General features: G+C 41.4%; 1 protein-coding gene across 5 annotated transcripts in view; it reads right to left on the bottom strand.

Annotated features, from left to right (window-relative positions):
• Positions 1–6,270, bottom strand: part of arhgef11 (Rho guanine nucleotide exchange factor (GEF) 11) — a 106,622-nt gene extending 100,352 nt beyond the window's left edge. For all 5 annotated transcript variants that reach the window (XR_007972375.1, XM_052147479.1, XM_052147491.1 and 2 more), the window contains exon 1: positions 4,829–6,270. Coding sequence is in view for 4 of the 5 variants with exons in the window: in XM_052147479.1 (XP_052003439.1) it covers positions 4,829–4,863 (35 nt within the window). In the remaining variant the exon portion in view is untranslated. The remainder of the gene's footprint in view (positions 1–4,828) is intronic.
• Between the last annotated feature and the right edge of the window lie 11,357 nt (positions 6,271–17,627).

The following is a 17,627-nucleotide window of genomic DNA, read 5'->3' as shown; positions in this document are numbered from 1 at the left end:
ATACATGACACAGACAATGCGCGGATACAAAATCATGAAGAGAAATTTCCAATGGCTCGTCGTTAACAGACACTTTAGATGATAACATATTAATTTGGTGTACCATAGCAGCTCTTCTAATAAACACAAACACACTGCTGTAACCGAAACTGCTGAGGGGTTAAAAATAGAAACAAGGAAACCAAGACACACTGGATGGATGGGGAAAATTCTGTATTGTTATACAGAGGATAGGAGTCACTGATCTGAGGGAAGCATTAAAGGGATAGTTCATCCAAAAATGAAAATGTTCTCATCATTTACTCATCCTCATACCATTTTAGATCTGTATGACTTCTTTTCTGCTGAACACAAACAAAGATTTTTAGAAGAATACCTCAGCTCTGTAGGTCCATACAATGCAAGTGAATGGTGAACAGATCTTTGAAGGACCAAAAAGCATACGAATACAGCATAAAGGTAATCCAGAGGTTAAATTCCTATCTTCAGAAGCATTATGATAGGTGTGGGTGAGAAACAGATCAATATTTAAGACCTTTTTTACTTGAAATTCTCAAATCACCAAAAACGGTAGAAAAGTATGGGGAAGTGAAAGTGAAGATTTATGGTAAAATGGCTTAAATTCATATGGATTACTTACAATTGAAGTCAGAAGTTTACATACACCTTAGCCAAACACATAAAAACTCAAATTGTTTTTCACAATTCCTGACATTTATTCATAGAAAACATTCCCTGTCTTAGATCAGTTAGGATCATTACTTTACTTTAAGAATGTGTCAAATAGTAGAGAAGCTTTTATAAAAAAAAGCTTTTTCAGCTTTTATTTCTTTCATCACATTCCCAGTGGGTCAGAAGTTCACATACACGTTGTTAGTATTTGGTAGCAAATGTTTTGGGTAGCCTTCCACAAGCTTCTCACAAAAAGTTGCTGTAATTTTGTCCCATTCCTCCACACAGAACTGGTGTAACTGAGTCAGGTTTGTAGGCCTCCTTGCTCGCACATGCTTTTTCAGCTCTGCCCGCAAATTTTCTATTGAATTGAAGTCAGGGCTTCGTGATGGCCACTCCAATGACTTTGTTCTCCTCAAGCAATTTTGCTACAACTTTGGAGGTATTGCTTGGGATCATTATCCATTTGTAAGCAGTGGCACCCCCAGAAAATTTTAATAGTGGTGGCCAGTGGAGGCCACAGCAAAATCTTGGGGTGGCACCAAAAACAAACAAAAAATTCAGTGTAATGTGTGTTAATGTAACAATATGACTTTAAAGCCGCAGTCCGTAACTTTTTTTTGGTTAAAAATTTTCCAAAATCAATTTGTCGCGTGTGAAAATGCAGCCGGTGTCAAATCGTTTGTAGCCTCTTCTTACAGCAGCTGGAATGTAATTAAACTTGTCATTTTGATGACGGTTTGTAATCCAGCAAGTTCAAAACAACTGTCTATGAAATTGCTTTTTTAAAACATTAATGATAGACATTCACCATTACAGTATAATTGAAAGCTATATCAATTTCAACATTTATTAGGCTATGGAAAATAACAACTTTTAATTTAAATGAACTGAAAACAATCTTCACATAACCCATTAGAATAAATGTTGTATTTATCTGTGGCCTTCCTACCTGTCTAACAGATAGGAAATATATAGAAATTGAATAATGTTATCAAACATTCTGCCCTGCATAAATAAATTATATAGATTAATTCTTATTAAAGCTAAAATTTTCTGATACATTTGTTCTTTTATTAACATTAATAACAGACATCACAGCAACTGGTTTATTAGGCTACTGTGACTTTAAGAACATGGCATCTCATTTTCTCACAACTCTTTACGTTCATTTAAGACGTTATTTAACTCGTTTAAGACCGCTCTTATGAGACTACACAACAAAACCGACATTTTGACATAATTATGTGTGTTATCGTTCGTTCAAGTGTGAAAGAGAACTCGATTCTGGTGTATGTGTGTGTGTGTCACGTGTGTGTGTGTGTGTCACATCAGGACATCCATTTCATTAACAAGGGTAACCTAAACAGTCTTGTCTATTTAACTTCACCTGCTGGCGAAGTTAAATAGACCCATCACTGGATTCTGCCTGTTCCTCACTTTGGACATTATCTTCAAGTGTGTTCTCACACCTGCCTTCTTCCTCAGACCTACACTCCCCTGTGCTACATTTCTTCTTAAAAATGTTTTAGATGCTTGTCGATTTTCTCCTCATCCTCTGCAAATTGATATAGCACAGTGTGACTAGTCATAGCTAGTAAACTAACTTTGCAGTTTATCAGCGCTAGCCTTAATTTCAGCTAATGTTAATTCAACACTGTAAAAACTTTACTGAGGAAAAGTTAACTTAGAACATACATTCATGTCTTCACTATAAGCCACTACTGTTATGGCATACATACCCGTTGCCGTTTGTCGTCTCTCCTAAAAGTGTAGATGCTCTCCTGTGGTGGAATCAGTCATTCAGTCCTGCTTCTTGTGCTGACTGAGCAGTCAACGACGGGATTGGAGAGGGGGAGGGGCAGTGAAAATCTGGTGGTGGCGCGGGCGCCAATCAATCTACAATCTTATTTGTAGCTGCAGCGGGTGTTTTATTTTATTTAATTTCACTTCACGAACTATTGTGAATTTACATTATGTATACAAATTAATAGTACCCACTGCAAAAATCATACTAGGGGTGGCCAGAGTTTATACAGTGGTGGCCGTGGCCACCCCTTGGAGGCGCCCCTGTTTGTAAGACCCATTTGTGACGAGCTTTAACTTCCTGGCTGATGTCTTGAGATGTTGCTTCAATATATCCACATAATTTTCCTTCCTCATGATGCTATCTATTTTGTAAAGTGCACCAGTCACTCCTGCAGCATAGCACCCCCATGCTTCATGGTTGGTATTGTGTTCTTCAGCTTACAAGACTCACCCTTTATCCTTGAAACATTATGATGGTCATAATGGCCAAACAGTTTAATTTCTGTTTCATCAGACCAGAGGACATTTCTCCAAAAAGTAGGATTTTTATCCCCATGTGCACTTGCAAACTGTAGTCTGAATTTTTAATGGCAGTTTTTGAGTAATGGTTTCTTCCTTGCTGAGCAGCCTTTCAGGTTATGTCGATATAGGACTTGTTTTAAAGTGGATATAGATACTTATCTACCCATTTTCTCCAGCATCTTCACAAGGTCCTTATTTGCACTTTTCGCACCAAACTATAGACAGAATGCGTCTCCATCCTGAGTGGTATGATGGATGCGTGGTGCTATTGTGTTTATACTTGCGTACTATTGTTTGTACAGATGAACGTGGTACCTTGAGGTGTTTGGAAATTGCTCCCATGGATGAACTAGGCTTGTGGAGGTCCATAATTTTTTTTATGAGGTCTTAGCAGATTTCTTTGATTTTCCCATGATGTCAAGCAAAAAGGCACAAGCAGTTTGAAGATAGGTCTTAAAATACATCCACAGGTACACCTCCAATTGACTCCTATTAACCTATCAGAAGCTAAATTATGCTGGCCATCATTTTCTAAAATTTCAAAGCTGCTTAAAGGCACCGTTAACTTAGTGTATGTAAACTTCTGAATTGTGATAGTCAATTAAAAGTGAAACAATCTCTCTGTTAACAATTGTTCGAAAAATGACTAGTGCATGTACAAAGTAGTTGTCGTAAACGACTTGCCAAAACTATAGTTTGCTAATATGAAATCTGTAGAGTGGTTAAAAAAATGTGTTTTAATGACTTCAACCAAAGCGTACGTAAAGTTCTGACTTCAACTGTATATGATGCCTTCATATACTTTTTGGACTTCAAAGTTCTGGTCATCATTCACTTGCATTGTATGGATCTACAGAACAGATATATTTTTCTAACAATCTTAGTTTGTGTTCAGCAGAATAAAGAAAGTCATACACATATGGGATGTTATGAGAGTGAGTACATGATTTTGGGGTAAACTATCACTTTAAATGTCTGAACTTAAACCTTGTGAGTGCACAATAACTTTAAATTTGACCAGTGCATTCTCTATAAACAAATGATCAAGACTGCTTGAGTTGTTCTCGTTTATCAGGTAGGCCTAAGTTCAGATATAATCTAAAGCAAAAGTCAGGAAAAACAAGTTTAGAGATAGACCAATAACCTGTTTGACCAGTACCCCCAACCCCCCAAATTATGTTTTTTAACATCAGGTCTCCCAATAAACAGCACCAGCAATCTCAACAGTTCACACCGAGGAACGTTCCAGGCTAAGTACAGGTCAAACTCTATTGATAGCATTTGCGATCATATCGATTAACACAGAAAGTAGGATAATTATGACTTCATTCTCTTTAAAAGGGGAAAAATCATGTGGTATGCCACAATGCTGTAAATAATTAAGTGAAAAAGTTTAAATAAGCAGTCGACAGATTTACAAAGGCTAACGGCGATAAGATTGAGAGTAGTGGCCGATAATGAAATGTATACAAGTTTGCTGAACTAAAATAATTTTTCACTCAAATTCTCTAAAAAAAATAACAAATATTGGCCAATGCAATAATCTTAAAAATCACCTCCAAATGTTGGCTGATTAATTTGCCTGGACTTTGTGTCTATTACTAGTTGAGTTTAAGAATATTGCATTAATAATAACTATTATATATTTCTAATCAATTTTATGCTTCATTGCTGTCTAGAGGTTATTGTTCTTTATATTTGTGTCATCTACAACAATCACAATGTTATTGGACATTTAAACAAAAATGAACTGTATTGGGCATAAAAAAAAAAATTTCATAAGACATTTTTGGTTGGTCTTTGCCATCCTGGGATGCTTTCTTACCTGTCCAGTGTGGAGGTCGGATGGCGAATGCTCATGGCTGCAAACCGTCAGACGTTGTTTGTAGTGATTTTTTTTTATCAGTTTGAGCTTATGTCATTAATGAAGCTTCAGTTGGATCTCCTCTTTCCACTCCTTGAGATGAGTCTTGTGCTTTGACACCACTGCAGGGGTCAAAGTTTAATTTGGGACAACACAGTGTTCCTCCTCATCATAGCTCCATTTGATAAAGCTGTTTGAGCCATCCACATAAGCCCAATCACTCCAAATTCACTTTAATTGCATGTGTTTGATAGTGTAATAACAACTAAGCACTTGTGCAACACAGAGAGTCAATATTGCAGTATTATCTCTGCAGCTTCAACTTTGTGTCTGGCCAACTGATTTGAACAACAATTCCTGAAGACTGAATCATCTTTCACTTTAAAATTAACACCCTGTGGTGATGTCAACAACTTTATTTAAACATAACCAACGAACTCGACACTGTAAAGGATCTCCCAACACAATCAAAAAAATAAAAATTATCTAATAGTGAAAGCCTGACTAAAAGCATGATGAAGCATGACCAAATTCAGTGTATAAAGAAGATGCAGACCATGTATGCTTCAGTCAATTAGTCCAACAGCTTTCAGATTTTAACAGGTTACTCTGGTCTTTGGAGCAAGTGATCTCAGAGCTATTCAAGCTGAGCTTATAAAAAACACCCCCTGGGAAACCAGTTTTAATAAAAACCAAAAGGCTTGAGATCAGGATGTATGCAAGCACATAACCCACAGTGGTAGCAGAGAAATAAAGTGCATAAACCACTCCAACCTTAATACACAGGCAGCCAGATTCACAGTTGTGACATTTAGACTACTACAGACAATCTGAAGCTCAGTGCACTAAACACTTTCTACATTAGTGTGCGATGCGCAAATCCATAGATTCGTGATTCTCGTGTTTAGACATAACCACCATGGACAAACCGCAGGCTCGATTCAATAAGCTAGAAAACTCGCATCCCCGACGCTGGGTACGGATAGGCGCCGCAAGCGAGGGCAACTCAAGCGGCCGCTGCCTTTCACCTTCAAGCACGAGCGAAATAAGTCTGGTATGAGGTGCAATTACACGATCCCGAAGCGATTCTCAGCACTAGCGATGCTATTAACTCACCACGGGTCGCCTTTGTTTTGGGGTGCAACTACTGGCCGAAATTTGACGACTTACACACGCTCGTTTGGTTGCCAAATAGATTCATGTAATCCTTCAACGGCTCGGATCTTTTCTTGTCCCGTCTCTTGCACCCGTCTCTTGCACCCGTCTCTTGCTGTAAGGACCTTCAACGCAGATACGCCATCAGTGTTTCCCCAAATGTGTGTTTCGTAGGTATTTAAATGTAGTTTTATATCAATGTCCAAGGTTCGCCATTCTGGAATAATACCGTCATCCCTTGATGTATGTTTGGCCACTAGGACGACTAAACAGACTCTCGGTCGCCCTCTATCAGTTGGATTCTGATACTTTGTGAAGTTATCCAGCGGAGATGAACATTGCTGCTTTGTAGGAGTGTAGGCTGAGTAGATTGTTATTCCATGTGCCCAAGGCAATAATATATTATTATACTCTACTCTGCTTGCCATTTATTGGCCAAGCAAGTCAGGGGGCATAGAGCAATTAAAGAGGAAGCACTACTGATATCTACCCCCAAATAAGAACTGATTTTAATTACAATTTGAAACAATTAACCTGATCCATGGCATTGAGAGCATCAATTCCCAACCACTAGACCACCAGGGAGTACTGACTAAGTTGTTGTAGGTCTTTATGAACGTAAACAGTTTATTTTATTCCTGCAACAAGTCTGCTACGAGAAACAAGAGCTGTAGATCTAACTATTCATATATGCATTGTTATTACGACATGTCCTTGGTGTCTGATTTACCATCAGCCAACAGCTTTAATTTAGAGGAGTGCTCTTAAATGGATAGTTAACCCAAAAATTATAATTTTCTCATTTAATTATGGACCCTTAGAGTACAGGGTGGGAATTTATTTCTGAAATATTTTTGCGTGTCCTCGCAATAAGTTTAGCATTCCCTCGCAATAGAGCACAGCAGTCTGGTGCCGGAAGTAAAAATCCCATGAATCCCATAGACAATTGATTTTCAACAATAACTTATAAACCTTTAAAGACAGACCTACTGTGAGCAACAAGGTTCCCTTCCAAGTCACTAATTTCAATGCTGCGTCGCTGACGCTATGGGTTTTCGCCACAGGTGTAACCAATCTATGAAACTCTTTAAAATCTTGCCAGTTTTGATTGGCAGATAGCGCTTTGTGCTCCACCTCCCCATGCGTATCATTGGCCATATATATGGCCACACACGCATCTCCTCAGAATTTCTTCCTCAGGGTACCATTGTCTCTCCCTTGTACTCTGCACTACTACTGAATTTTTCAACTGAATTGCCATCAAGATAAGCACCTTCACAGTAGGTGGATCGAAGTTTACAAATTCACTGTTGTGCTCTGGTGACTGCCTAAATCCTACATTTGCCGTTGAACATCAGACGTGAGGAATTTCCTCCTCTGGGACATCGGAAGGACGAAACATCTGCGCCGCTTTCTTTGCCTCACAGCGATCGGATTAATCCATGGCCGTGGGCCTCAAAGAGAAGTATCCTTTGAATTATTGGAATTTCATTGGAGGGGTTTATTTAGGGTGTAACATAAGCGCTACAGCCTGATTGCGTTTGTGTGTATTTGTATACTGTTCACAAGCGTAAAACAGCCATTTCCATATACTGGTTTCACGGTATGAAAATGTACGGTTATCATATCATGTACATTTGCTTATCTACGGTATTGAGAGAAAAAAAATGCAACCGGATGGAGAATCTCACCTGCGTGTATGCATCTCATCAACTTGCCCCACACACACACATGCAGCGGAGAAAATGACAGAGAGAAGCGAGGCAAGGGGGTCTCATATAAGTGTGTGTGTGTGTGTGTGTGTGTGTGTGTGTGTGTGTGTGTGTGTGAGCGTGTATTTATCACTTTGTGGGGACCAAATGTCCCCATAAGGATAGTAAAACCCTAAATTTTTGACCTTGTGGGGACATTTTGTCGGTCCCCATGAGGAAAACAGCTTATAAATCATACTAAATTATGTTTTTTGAAAATGTAATTTTGCAGAAAGTTTTCTGTGAGGGTTAGGTTTAGGGGTAGGGTTAGGTTTAGGGGATAGAATATAAAGTTTGTACAGTATAAAAACCATTATGTCTATGGAAAGTCCCCATAAAACATGGAAACACAACATGTGTGTGTGTGTGTGTGTGTGTGTGTGTATGAATTAAAGCAGTGTTTCTCAACTGGTGGGTCGCAGTTCTATTCGGACTGGGTCGCGGACAGCAAGGAAAGAACAATGACATGGTTCTCTCATTGAAGATATTTCGACGGCCACCCAAGTAATAGCCTATGTAGAACTGCCGAGGCAGATTTTATGATAATCTCACAATCAGCTAAAGGCTTCTCATCTGCACTTTCGCACAAGTGTAATGGAACCAGCTCACGCTAATGCTCTGCTCTCTGACGCACGTGTCAATATCCCTCGATATTGCGGAGCGCAGACCTCAAAACTGATGTGACCAATTTAAATTCTAGTGAGACTTTTCTAGTTTAAAGCATTACGGAGGAAGTCAGGTTGAACCTCTCATACAGTAGGCAGCCCTGACATGCCAAATAGCACTGAAATGGAAAAGAGCAACACTGTGCTATGCGCAAATTTATATTTTTATTATATATCATCACTTTTACAAAAATGTTTCATGATTTTACATGAGTAAAATTAACTTATATTTTGACAAAATGTTATAGTTTCATATGAATTCATCTAAAGGTAGAATCTATTAGACCTCATTTTTATATCAACAGTGTCAGCTAGTACTTATTTTTTTATAAATACTATAATCAGTGTTGGGAAGGTTACTTTGGAAATGTATTAGTTTACAGATTACAAGTTACCCTATTTAAAATGTAATAGTAGTGTAACTATTTCAATTACTTTATTAAAGTAATGTAACTGATTACTTTTTGATTACTTTTCTAATTTTCGAACGAATATTTTCAACTGTTAATCATTTTCAAACATTTAAACCAGGCAGGGTTTACCTTACAGTAGTACTCAACACTGATTACTGTCAGACTTTCAAAATCCTTCTTCACTTGAATTAAGATTATAATAATTTAATTTTAAAGCACAGCTACCACAAAATCAGACTTTAGCACCTCTTTTTACTTTGAGATCATTCTGAGATTAAATACAGATTTAAAATCATTGGTTACCTGAATTTCACAACTCAATGACCTCACGAGTCATTAGTATAGGTTATGCTACAATGCTGAAATAACTGTAATATTAGATCTGACATGGTTCATAAATAGAATTGTGGCTGGTATAGCTAGCTAGCAGACTAGATCATTTGTTATTTAAATTTCTTTTACATTTTATGCATTTGGCAGACGCTTTTATCCAAAGTGACTTACAGTGCACTTATTACAGGGACAATCCCCCCGGAGCAACCTGGAGTTAAGCGCCTTGCTTAAGGACACAATGGTGGTGGCTGTGGGGATCGAACCAGCGACCTTCTGATTAACAGTTATGTGTTTTAGCCCACTACGCCACCACCACGCCACGTTATGAATGGAGATTAACATTGTTAAATAAACTACTAAACATGCATCAAGCAATACAGAATAAAAACGTCTTGAATAAAAATTAGTAGCATGGTGTGGCAGGCTGGAGTAAGCAATGCCTTTCCTAATTTATTTAATGACTGCTTAGTTAACTGTAGGCTACATACCTGTAGATGCTTCCTCAGGTTTGACATTGAAACCTTCGATGTCGATAACATTTTAATAGTTGGCATACATATTTTGCACTGAACTATATATCATTATTTTTGTGCCCTTTTCTGATTTCTGGATGAAATGATATTTAAATTCCCAGCACTGGAACACATTTTTATCACTTGCCATGGTGGCAAATCTCAGACAGGTTGTAGCCTAAAGCTTTCAGCGGCAATGTGGATTGATATAATTGGCAGGCGTGGTGCATTGCAAATTCAAACAAGAGAACCAATCAAAAGCATCAGAATAGCATAATTTTACTAAACAGCCTTTAAATGGCAGGAGTTATCCTGCACATTAAAAACAGGCAATGCAACAAACTAACATTATTCAACATATCCTTTTTACAGAAAATATTCAGATATAACCCCCTTTTTGTAATCATAACTGTAATTTACACATATGTCTCAGTAACAGATTAAAGTTACATTTCTTTTGTAATTAAATTACATAACAATGTTACATGTAACTAGTTACTCACCAACACTGACTATAATTTATTATTACTATTATTTAAGACTAGTTACACTGACATAAGCATGGTAATGATGAGCCTTTCCTCCTGTGTAATATGTATGTTCTGTTTGAATTATGTTTGAAATTAGGAAACAAACATATACTGTAATAATGCCCATTATAATTGGCTCATATAAGTAAATATGTTCTTCAATTTTTAAAAGGGGGAGAGAAAACTTCCTGTCGCTTTTGTTGTTGACGTCAACAACAAAAATAATGTCACTTGATGCATGTCCTTGTACTTGAAATCCAAAAATTAAAACTATGCAACATAAAAGGAAATGCGGCCCAGGGCCCATTAAATACAGGTCCATGATACAAATTTTTATCATGTTTATAATTCGGTTTATTATTATAATTCTGTTAGGTTTCTTATTTATTCTATTTATTTTATTTATTTTCAAAAGGGAGACTTTTTTTACACATACTTCGATGAAACTTTTTTAAATGTCTTTTATTTTTGTGCTTTTGTGCTTTTATGTTGGAATTCTTGTTTAGTTTCATATTTCCTGTATTAGTTTTGTAATCCTTGATTGATTCTCCCTGATTGTTTCTCATTCCCTGATTGTTTCCCCAGGTCTCCCCAGTTTCCCCTTGTGTATTTAAGGCCTTGATTTCACTGCTTTTATGTTCTGTGCCTGGTTTTCTGCATTTTGTTATATTCTGAGTTACTTTGTTAATCTTTTGTTTGCATTAAAAGCTGCACTTAGATCCTCATTCTTTGCCTGCCTTGTCACAAAAAAAATTATTTCAAGTTTCAATTAAAATAAAGTGTTTGTTCAACCAAATTGTGTAATACCATTATATTTTCTGAGACGGTTATCGTACCGTGAAAATCTCATACCGTTGCAACCCTAGCGGGCACAGGTGCTGTTTTACGTAAATCGGCGCTCGTTGAGGCTGACTGTGTTCACTGTGAATGAATCTCAAAACACTTTGTTCTCTGCATTGTTTTTGTTCTGAAAGCCAAAGTTTTGTCCCCTCTTGTCCCACCATACTCCTGTGGCTTCTGAGGAACTGCAAAAGTGAGGTGCGTGAGGACGGGATAAAGCACAGAGATTTATGGAGGATTTATCGCTGACTCAGTCCTTTTTGGACCCCCAACCACATCAGATGTCTTGCTCGTTCAGCAGAGCCCATGCTGGCACAGTACTCGCTGATTTTGATTGCGTTTTAGATCAAAATGTATTTTTAAAAAAGCGCATTACACTGCGCTCAGTTTTCGTTCTGAAAGCAGAAGCCGGTCCCCTACCCTCATACTCCCGCGGCTCATGAGAGATTGCACGAATTAGGCACGTGAGGATGGAATATAGAGCTCAGAGAAGTTGTGGATAATTTGACACCGGCTCGTGCCTTGAGATCCTCCTCTCTGTCTAAAAGTGGCTTTGCCGGCCCATTGCGGCCTTGATGATCTGCGCTCGGTGCACATGATGCGATCACGTTCGGCAGAGTTTATGATTAGAGAGGTTCTATCTCACTAACAGTATCCTTGCCAGGCACAAAATGCTCATTGAGATTGATCATGTTTATTGCATGATAGTACAACTCTTTGCTCAAGAGCTTGCTTCTGAGGAAGCTGAACCCGTTACCCTCTCCTCCCTATATCTAGCGAGGACGGGATGCAGAACGTGGAAAAATTCAGGGTGATTCTTGCCGGCTTGATCCTGTGTCTCTTCCCCATCATTCATGTGGTGTTTATGTCATGGACACTTTGTCAGTGGCTTCATTAGTGAAAAATATATGCGCTCTGGTGGGACACTTATTGTCATTTTTTCCCCACGGGCTCTGAGACGGCAATGCTTGAAGTGTTGGCCGTCTCTGAGTTTCAATGCCGGTGCCTTTCTTTCCAGAGCTGCACAAACGGCTTATTTTGACTTGACTTTCTCCCTATTCAGTGAGAGCTCAGGTATCTGGTGCTGTCACCTTGTGGTGCTTATTAAACACTTTGGCAACATGCCAGGAGACTGTCTAAGTCGCAACACATACATTTTAGGCACCTCCACGTCACCTAATGGCAATCTCGCTTTACCCGCCGCTGCGAGTTGGGAACAAGTTTATTTCATGACACAAAGCACGACTATGTCACGGTCGCCTCGTTTTAGCAGTGTTATTTCCTTCATCGTAATGGGATGTGCCAGATCTCCTTTCAGAGATATTAAATGTTCTCATGAAAGATGTGAGAAAATAACAATGAACGATGCTCACAGCAGATTTTACAGCCACTACTTTCTACTTGCCAAAACAACGGCAAATTACTTACCAATTTGGATGTTGAAACTCAGAAAGTTTCTATTTAAAATTATTACTCAGAAGCAAATTCTGTCTCATGTTCACCCTATAGACTGGTTTGTGTCAAACCTTAAAGAAGCCCACTTTCATGTGCACATAGCTCCTCATCACAAGCCATTCTTGAGATTTGCCTTCAAGGGGACTGCTTACCAGTTCTAAGTCCTGCCCTTTAGATTTTCCCCGGCTCCTTGCACATTCACAAAATGTGTTGATGCGGCACTCGCTCTGCAAAGGCTGAGCGGCGTTAGTTATATGAATTACTTCAACAACTTGTTAATTTCAGCACAGTCAGAGGAACAAGCTTGCAAACACAGAGACCTGTTGGTTGCACATCTGGAGCATTTGGGACTCAAAGTCAACTGGTTGAAGAGAGTGTTAATGTCCAGCCACCAGATTTCATTCCTTGACATGAATCTCGACTCTGTGTCTAAGCTGGTGCACCTGACAGAAGAACACTGTGTGTTTAGTCACATTCAAGCTATTCAAAAAAATAATGTTTCTGTTTAAGCTTTTTCAATGGTCTCTGTGCCTCATTGCTTCCACAGCAGCAGTCACTCCGCTGGGACTTCTGCGAATGAGACCCCTTCAGTGTTATGCTGTTGCACCTGACAGAAGAACACATTAATTCCACTCACCAGTGTTTAATCACATTCAAGCTAATAAAAAATTATAAAGCTTTTTCAACAGTCTCTGGTTCAGTGATTACCTAGATTGAAGACACCCCATCATTAATGACATCACGGTTGCTTATGTCTTGTGGTATCACGCTGCTGACTAGCCACGCTGACAATGAAAAAAATTCCCACATACTACAAGATGGGCGTGGTACTCTGTCAAGTATCCAGACATGAAGTGGTCATGATGGATGCTTCAAACATGGGCTGCTGAGCCCTGTGCGACTGTCTCCCAGCCTTTGGCACCTGGACAGGTGCTCAAACAACCTGGCACATAAATTGTCTGGAATTACTTGCTGTATTTCTAGCATTAATGGCTTTCCGGCCAGCCGTCCAGGTTTTTTTTGTTCGATCAGAACCAACAACATGGCAGTTGTGGATCACATAATTCGCCAAGGGGTTGTTCGATCATGCCCTTTGATGAACTTGGTGCATCAGCTTCTCCTCAGGTGTGAGAAACATCTATCAATATGTACAACGCACGTTCTGGATCACCTAAACAGCGGCACTGATTTGCTCTCACGACAGGGCACTATACAAGACTAATGGATCTATTTGCATCTCCCGAGACAATGAATTGTTGCTTATGGTATTTCCTGACACATTCTCCACTGCGAGGGATATTCTTCTAAATATCTTAATTTGTGTTCTGCAGAATAAACACACACATGGGATGGCATAAGGGTGAGAAAATAAGAGAATTAAACTAATAATCAGACTAAACTGAAAGGAACAGATTATATCTCTTAACAGTACTGTCTGGAATTGATTACTTTTATTATTGGATGCTTAATTGAGTTTTCTTCTTATCATAATCGTACGTATTATTGCGATAATTTTGTTCCTTACCAAAGTTACCATTGAAGTACATTTGCTTTGTTTCCATTCATGTTGTCATGTTGGAAACTCAGAAGTGAAGACCCCCGTCTGGAGCCAGGCCCAAATGGAGGGCTCGTCGGCGAGCGCCTGGTGGCCGGGCTTGTCACGGAGCCCGGCCGGGCACAGCCGAAGAAGCGACGTGACACCCCCCTCTACATCCCTTGGGCCCACCACCCATTGGAGAAACTGCAGGAGTCGGGTGCACTGCCATATTGGTGGCAGTGAAGGCCGTGGGCCTCGACGGACCAGACCCGGGCAGTAAAAGCTAGCTCTAGGGACGTGGAACGTCACCTCACTGGGTGGGAAGGAGGTGGAGCGTTACCAGTTGGATCTGGTGGGGCTTACTTCGATGCACAGTTAGGGGATGGACTCTATTCTTCTCTGGAGTTTCCAGGGTGTGAGGCAACGGGCGGGTGTGGGGATACTCATGAGCCCCCGGCTGAGCACCGCTATGTTGGAGTTTACCCCGGTGGACGAGAGGGTTGCCTCCCTATGCCTACGGGTTGTGGGGGGGGAGAACAGCAGTTCAGAGTTTTCTGCCTTTTTGGAGATCCTGAATGGAGTCCTGAATAGGGCCCCAGTAGGGGACTCCATAGTGACGCTGGGTGACTTCAACGTGCACTTGGGAAATGACAGGGACACCTGGAAAGGCGTTATTGGGAGGAACGGCCTCCCCGATCTGAACTTGAGTGGATGTTTGTTATTAGACTTCTGTGCTAGTCATGGATTATCTATAAAAAACACCATGTTCGAACATATGGATGCTCATAAGTGTACATGGTACCAAAGCACCCTAGGCCGAAGGTCGATGATCGATTTTGTAATCATGTCGTCGGATCTGAGGCCATATGTTTTGGACACTCGGGTGAAGAGAGGGGCAGAACTGTCAACCGATCACCATCTGGTGGTGAGTTGGGTCAGGGGGTGGGGAAAGACTCTGGACAGACCAGGGAAGCCCAAGCGAGTAGCGCGGTTGAACTGATAATGTTTGGAGGAGGTCCCTGTCTGCAAGATCTTCAACTCACACCTCCGGCGGAGCTTTTCAGGCATCCCTGCGGAGGTTGGGGACATTGAACCGGAGTGGGCAATGTTCAAAGCTTCCATTGCCGAAGCCACGGTGGAGAGCTGCGGCCTCAAGGTTTTAGGTGACGCAAGGGGTGGTAACCCTCGAACACCGTGGTGGACACTGGTGGTCAGGGAAGCCATCCGACTGAAGAAAGAGGCCTTCCAGGATTTGTTGTCCCGGTGGTCTCTGGAGGCAGTTGCAAGGTACAGACAGGCCCGAAGGGCTGCGGACTCGGCCGTGAGGGAGGCAAAGCAGTGGGTGTGGGAAAAGTTCAGAGAAGCCATGGAGGAGGACTTTCGGTCCACACCAAAGTGCTTCTGGAAAACTGTCCACCACCTTAGGAGGGGGAAACAGGGAACCATCCAAGCTGTATACAGCAAAGATGGGACGCTGTTGACCTCAACCGAGGAGGTTATTGGGCGGTGGAAGGAACACTTTGAAGAACTGCTAAATCCAAACACGCCCTCTATGCTAGAGGCAGAGCTGGAGGCTGATGGGGGATCAAATTATATTTCCCTGGGGGAGGTCACTGAGGTAGTCAAACAACTCTGCAGTGGCAAAGCCTCGGGCATTGATGAGATTCGACCAGAAATGCTGAAAGCTTTGGATGTGGAGGGGGTGTCATGGATGACACGCCTCTTCAACATTGTGTTGAAATCTGGGACAGTGCCTAAGGAGTGGCAGAACGGGGTGGTGGTTCCCCTCTTCAAAAAGGGGGATCAGAGAGTGTGTGCCAACTACAGGGGTATCACACTTCTCCCTGGTAAAGTTTACTCCAAGGTGCTGGAGAAGAGGGTTCGGCCGATTGTCGAACCTCGGATTAAAGAGGAACAATGCGGGTTCCGTCCTGGCCATGGAACGACGGACCAGATCTTTACTCTCACAAGGATCCTGGAGGGGGCCTCGGAGTATGCCCATCCGGTCTATATGTGTTTTGTGGATCTGGAGAAGGTGTATGACCGGGTCCCCCGGGAGAGACTGTGGGAGGTGCTGCGGGAGTACGGGGTGGGGGGGTCCCTTCTTAGGGCGATCCAATCCCTGTACGTCCAAAGCGAGAGCTGTGTCCGTGTCCTCGGCACAAAGTTGAGTTCGTTCCATGTGGGGGTTGGTCTCTGCCAAGGCTGCGCTTTGTCACCAATCCAGTTTGTGATATTCATGGACAGGATATCGAGGCGTAGTCGGGGTGGGGAAGGTGTGCAGTTTCGGTGGGCTGGGGATCTCATCGCTGCTTTTTGCAGATGATGTTGTCTTCATGTCTTCATCGGTCTGTGACCTTCAGCTCTCACTGGATCGCTTGGCAGTCGAGTGTGAAGTGGCTGGGATGAGGATTAACACCTCTAAATCTGAGGCCATGGTTCTCAGCAGGAAACCAATGGAGTGCGTACTCCAGGTAGGGAAGGAGGTATTGCCCCAAGTGAAGGAGTTCAAGTACCTCGGGGTCTTGTTCACGAGTGAGGGGACAATGGAGCGGGAGGTTGGCCGGAGAATCGGGGCAGCGGGGGTGGTATTGCACTTGCTCTATCGCACCGTTGTCAAGAAAAGAGAGCTGAGCTGGAAGGCAAAGCTCTCGATCTACTGTCAAGTCAAGTCAAGTCAATTTTATTTGTATAGCGCCTTTCACAACACACATCGTTTCAAAGCAGCTTTACAGAAGATCAGCATTAACAGACGATACAACTGTAATGTCTATAAAGTCGATGAATCATCATTGTGCAATTTAGATAAAATATGATTCTTAATCGTGTTTAAAAATAATTAAATAATAATTGTATTAATACCCCCAGAGAGCAAGCTGTAGGCGACTGGTCAATTTTCATTCCTACCCTGGTCAATTTTCGTTCCTACCCTCACCTATGGTCATGAAGGCTTGGTCATGAAAGAACTAGGTCGTGAGTACCAGCGGCCAAAATGGGTTTCCACAGAAGGGTTGCAGGCTACTCCCTTAGAGATAGGGTGAGGAGCTCAGTCATCCGTGAGGAGCTCAGAGTAGAAAGAAGCCAGTTGAGGTGGTTCGGGCATCTGGTAAGGATGCCCCCTGGGTGCCTCCCTAGGGAGGTGTTTCATGCACGTCCAGCTGGGAGGAGGCCTCGGGGAAGACCTAGGACTAGGTGGAGAGATTACATCTCCACACTGGCCTGGGAAAGTCCCATAGTCAGAGCTGGTTAATGTGGCTCAGGATAGGGAAGTTTGGACCGCCTGCTGGAGCTGCTGCCACCGCGACCCGACTTCGGATAAGTGGTTGAAGCTGGATGGATGGATGGATTTGATTATCTATAATCATTTTGGAAATCACAGATTTATTTGCAAACTAATATTATAAAAGTCAGAAGACATTGCCAGTGTACCACATTTCTTCAAATTAATTTATATGCATTCATACACTCATGAAAACCTTAGCCGAATTTGATTGGCTGCTGGCAGTCATGTTTGTTGATTTTTCCAAATCCAATTTTTCCAATTATTTGAGTGATAGTTAGCCTTTGGG

The sequence above is a fragment of the Xyrauchen texanus genome, chromosome 2 (genome assembly GCF_025860055.1).
Source record: "Xyrauchen texanus isolate HMW12.3.18 chromosome 2, RBS_HiC_50CHRs, whole genome shotgun sequence".
In the NCBI taxonomy this organism is placed as follows: domain Eukaryota; kingdom Metazoa; phylum Chordata; class Actinopteri; order Cypriniformes; family Catostomidae; genus Xyrauchen; species Xyrauchen texanus.
Note: the sequence above shows the minus strand (reverse complement) of the source record. Positions and strands in the feature narration are given on the sequence as shown.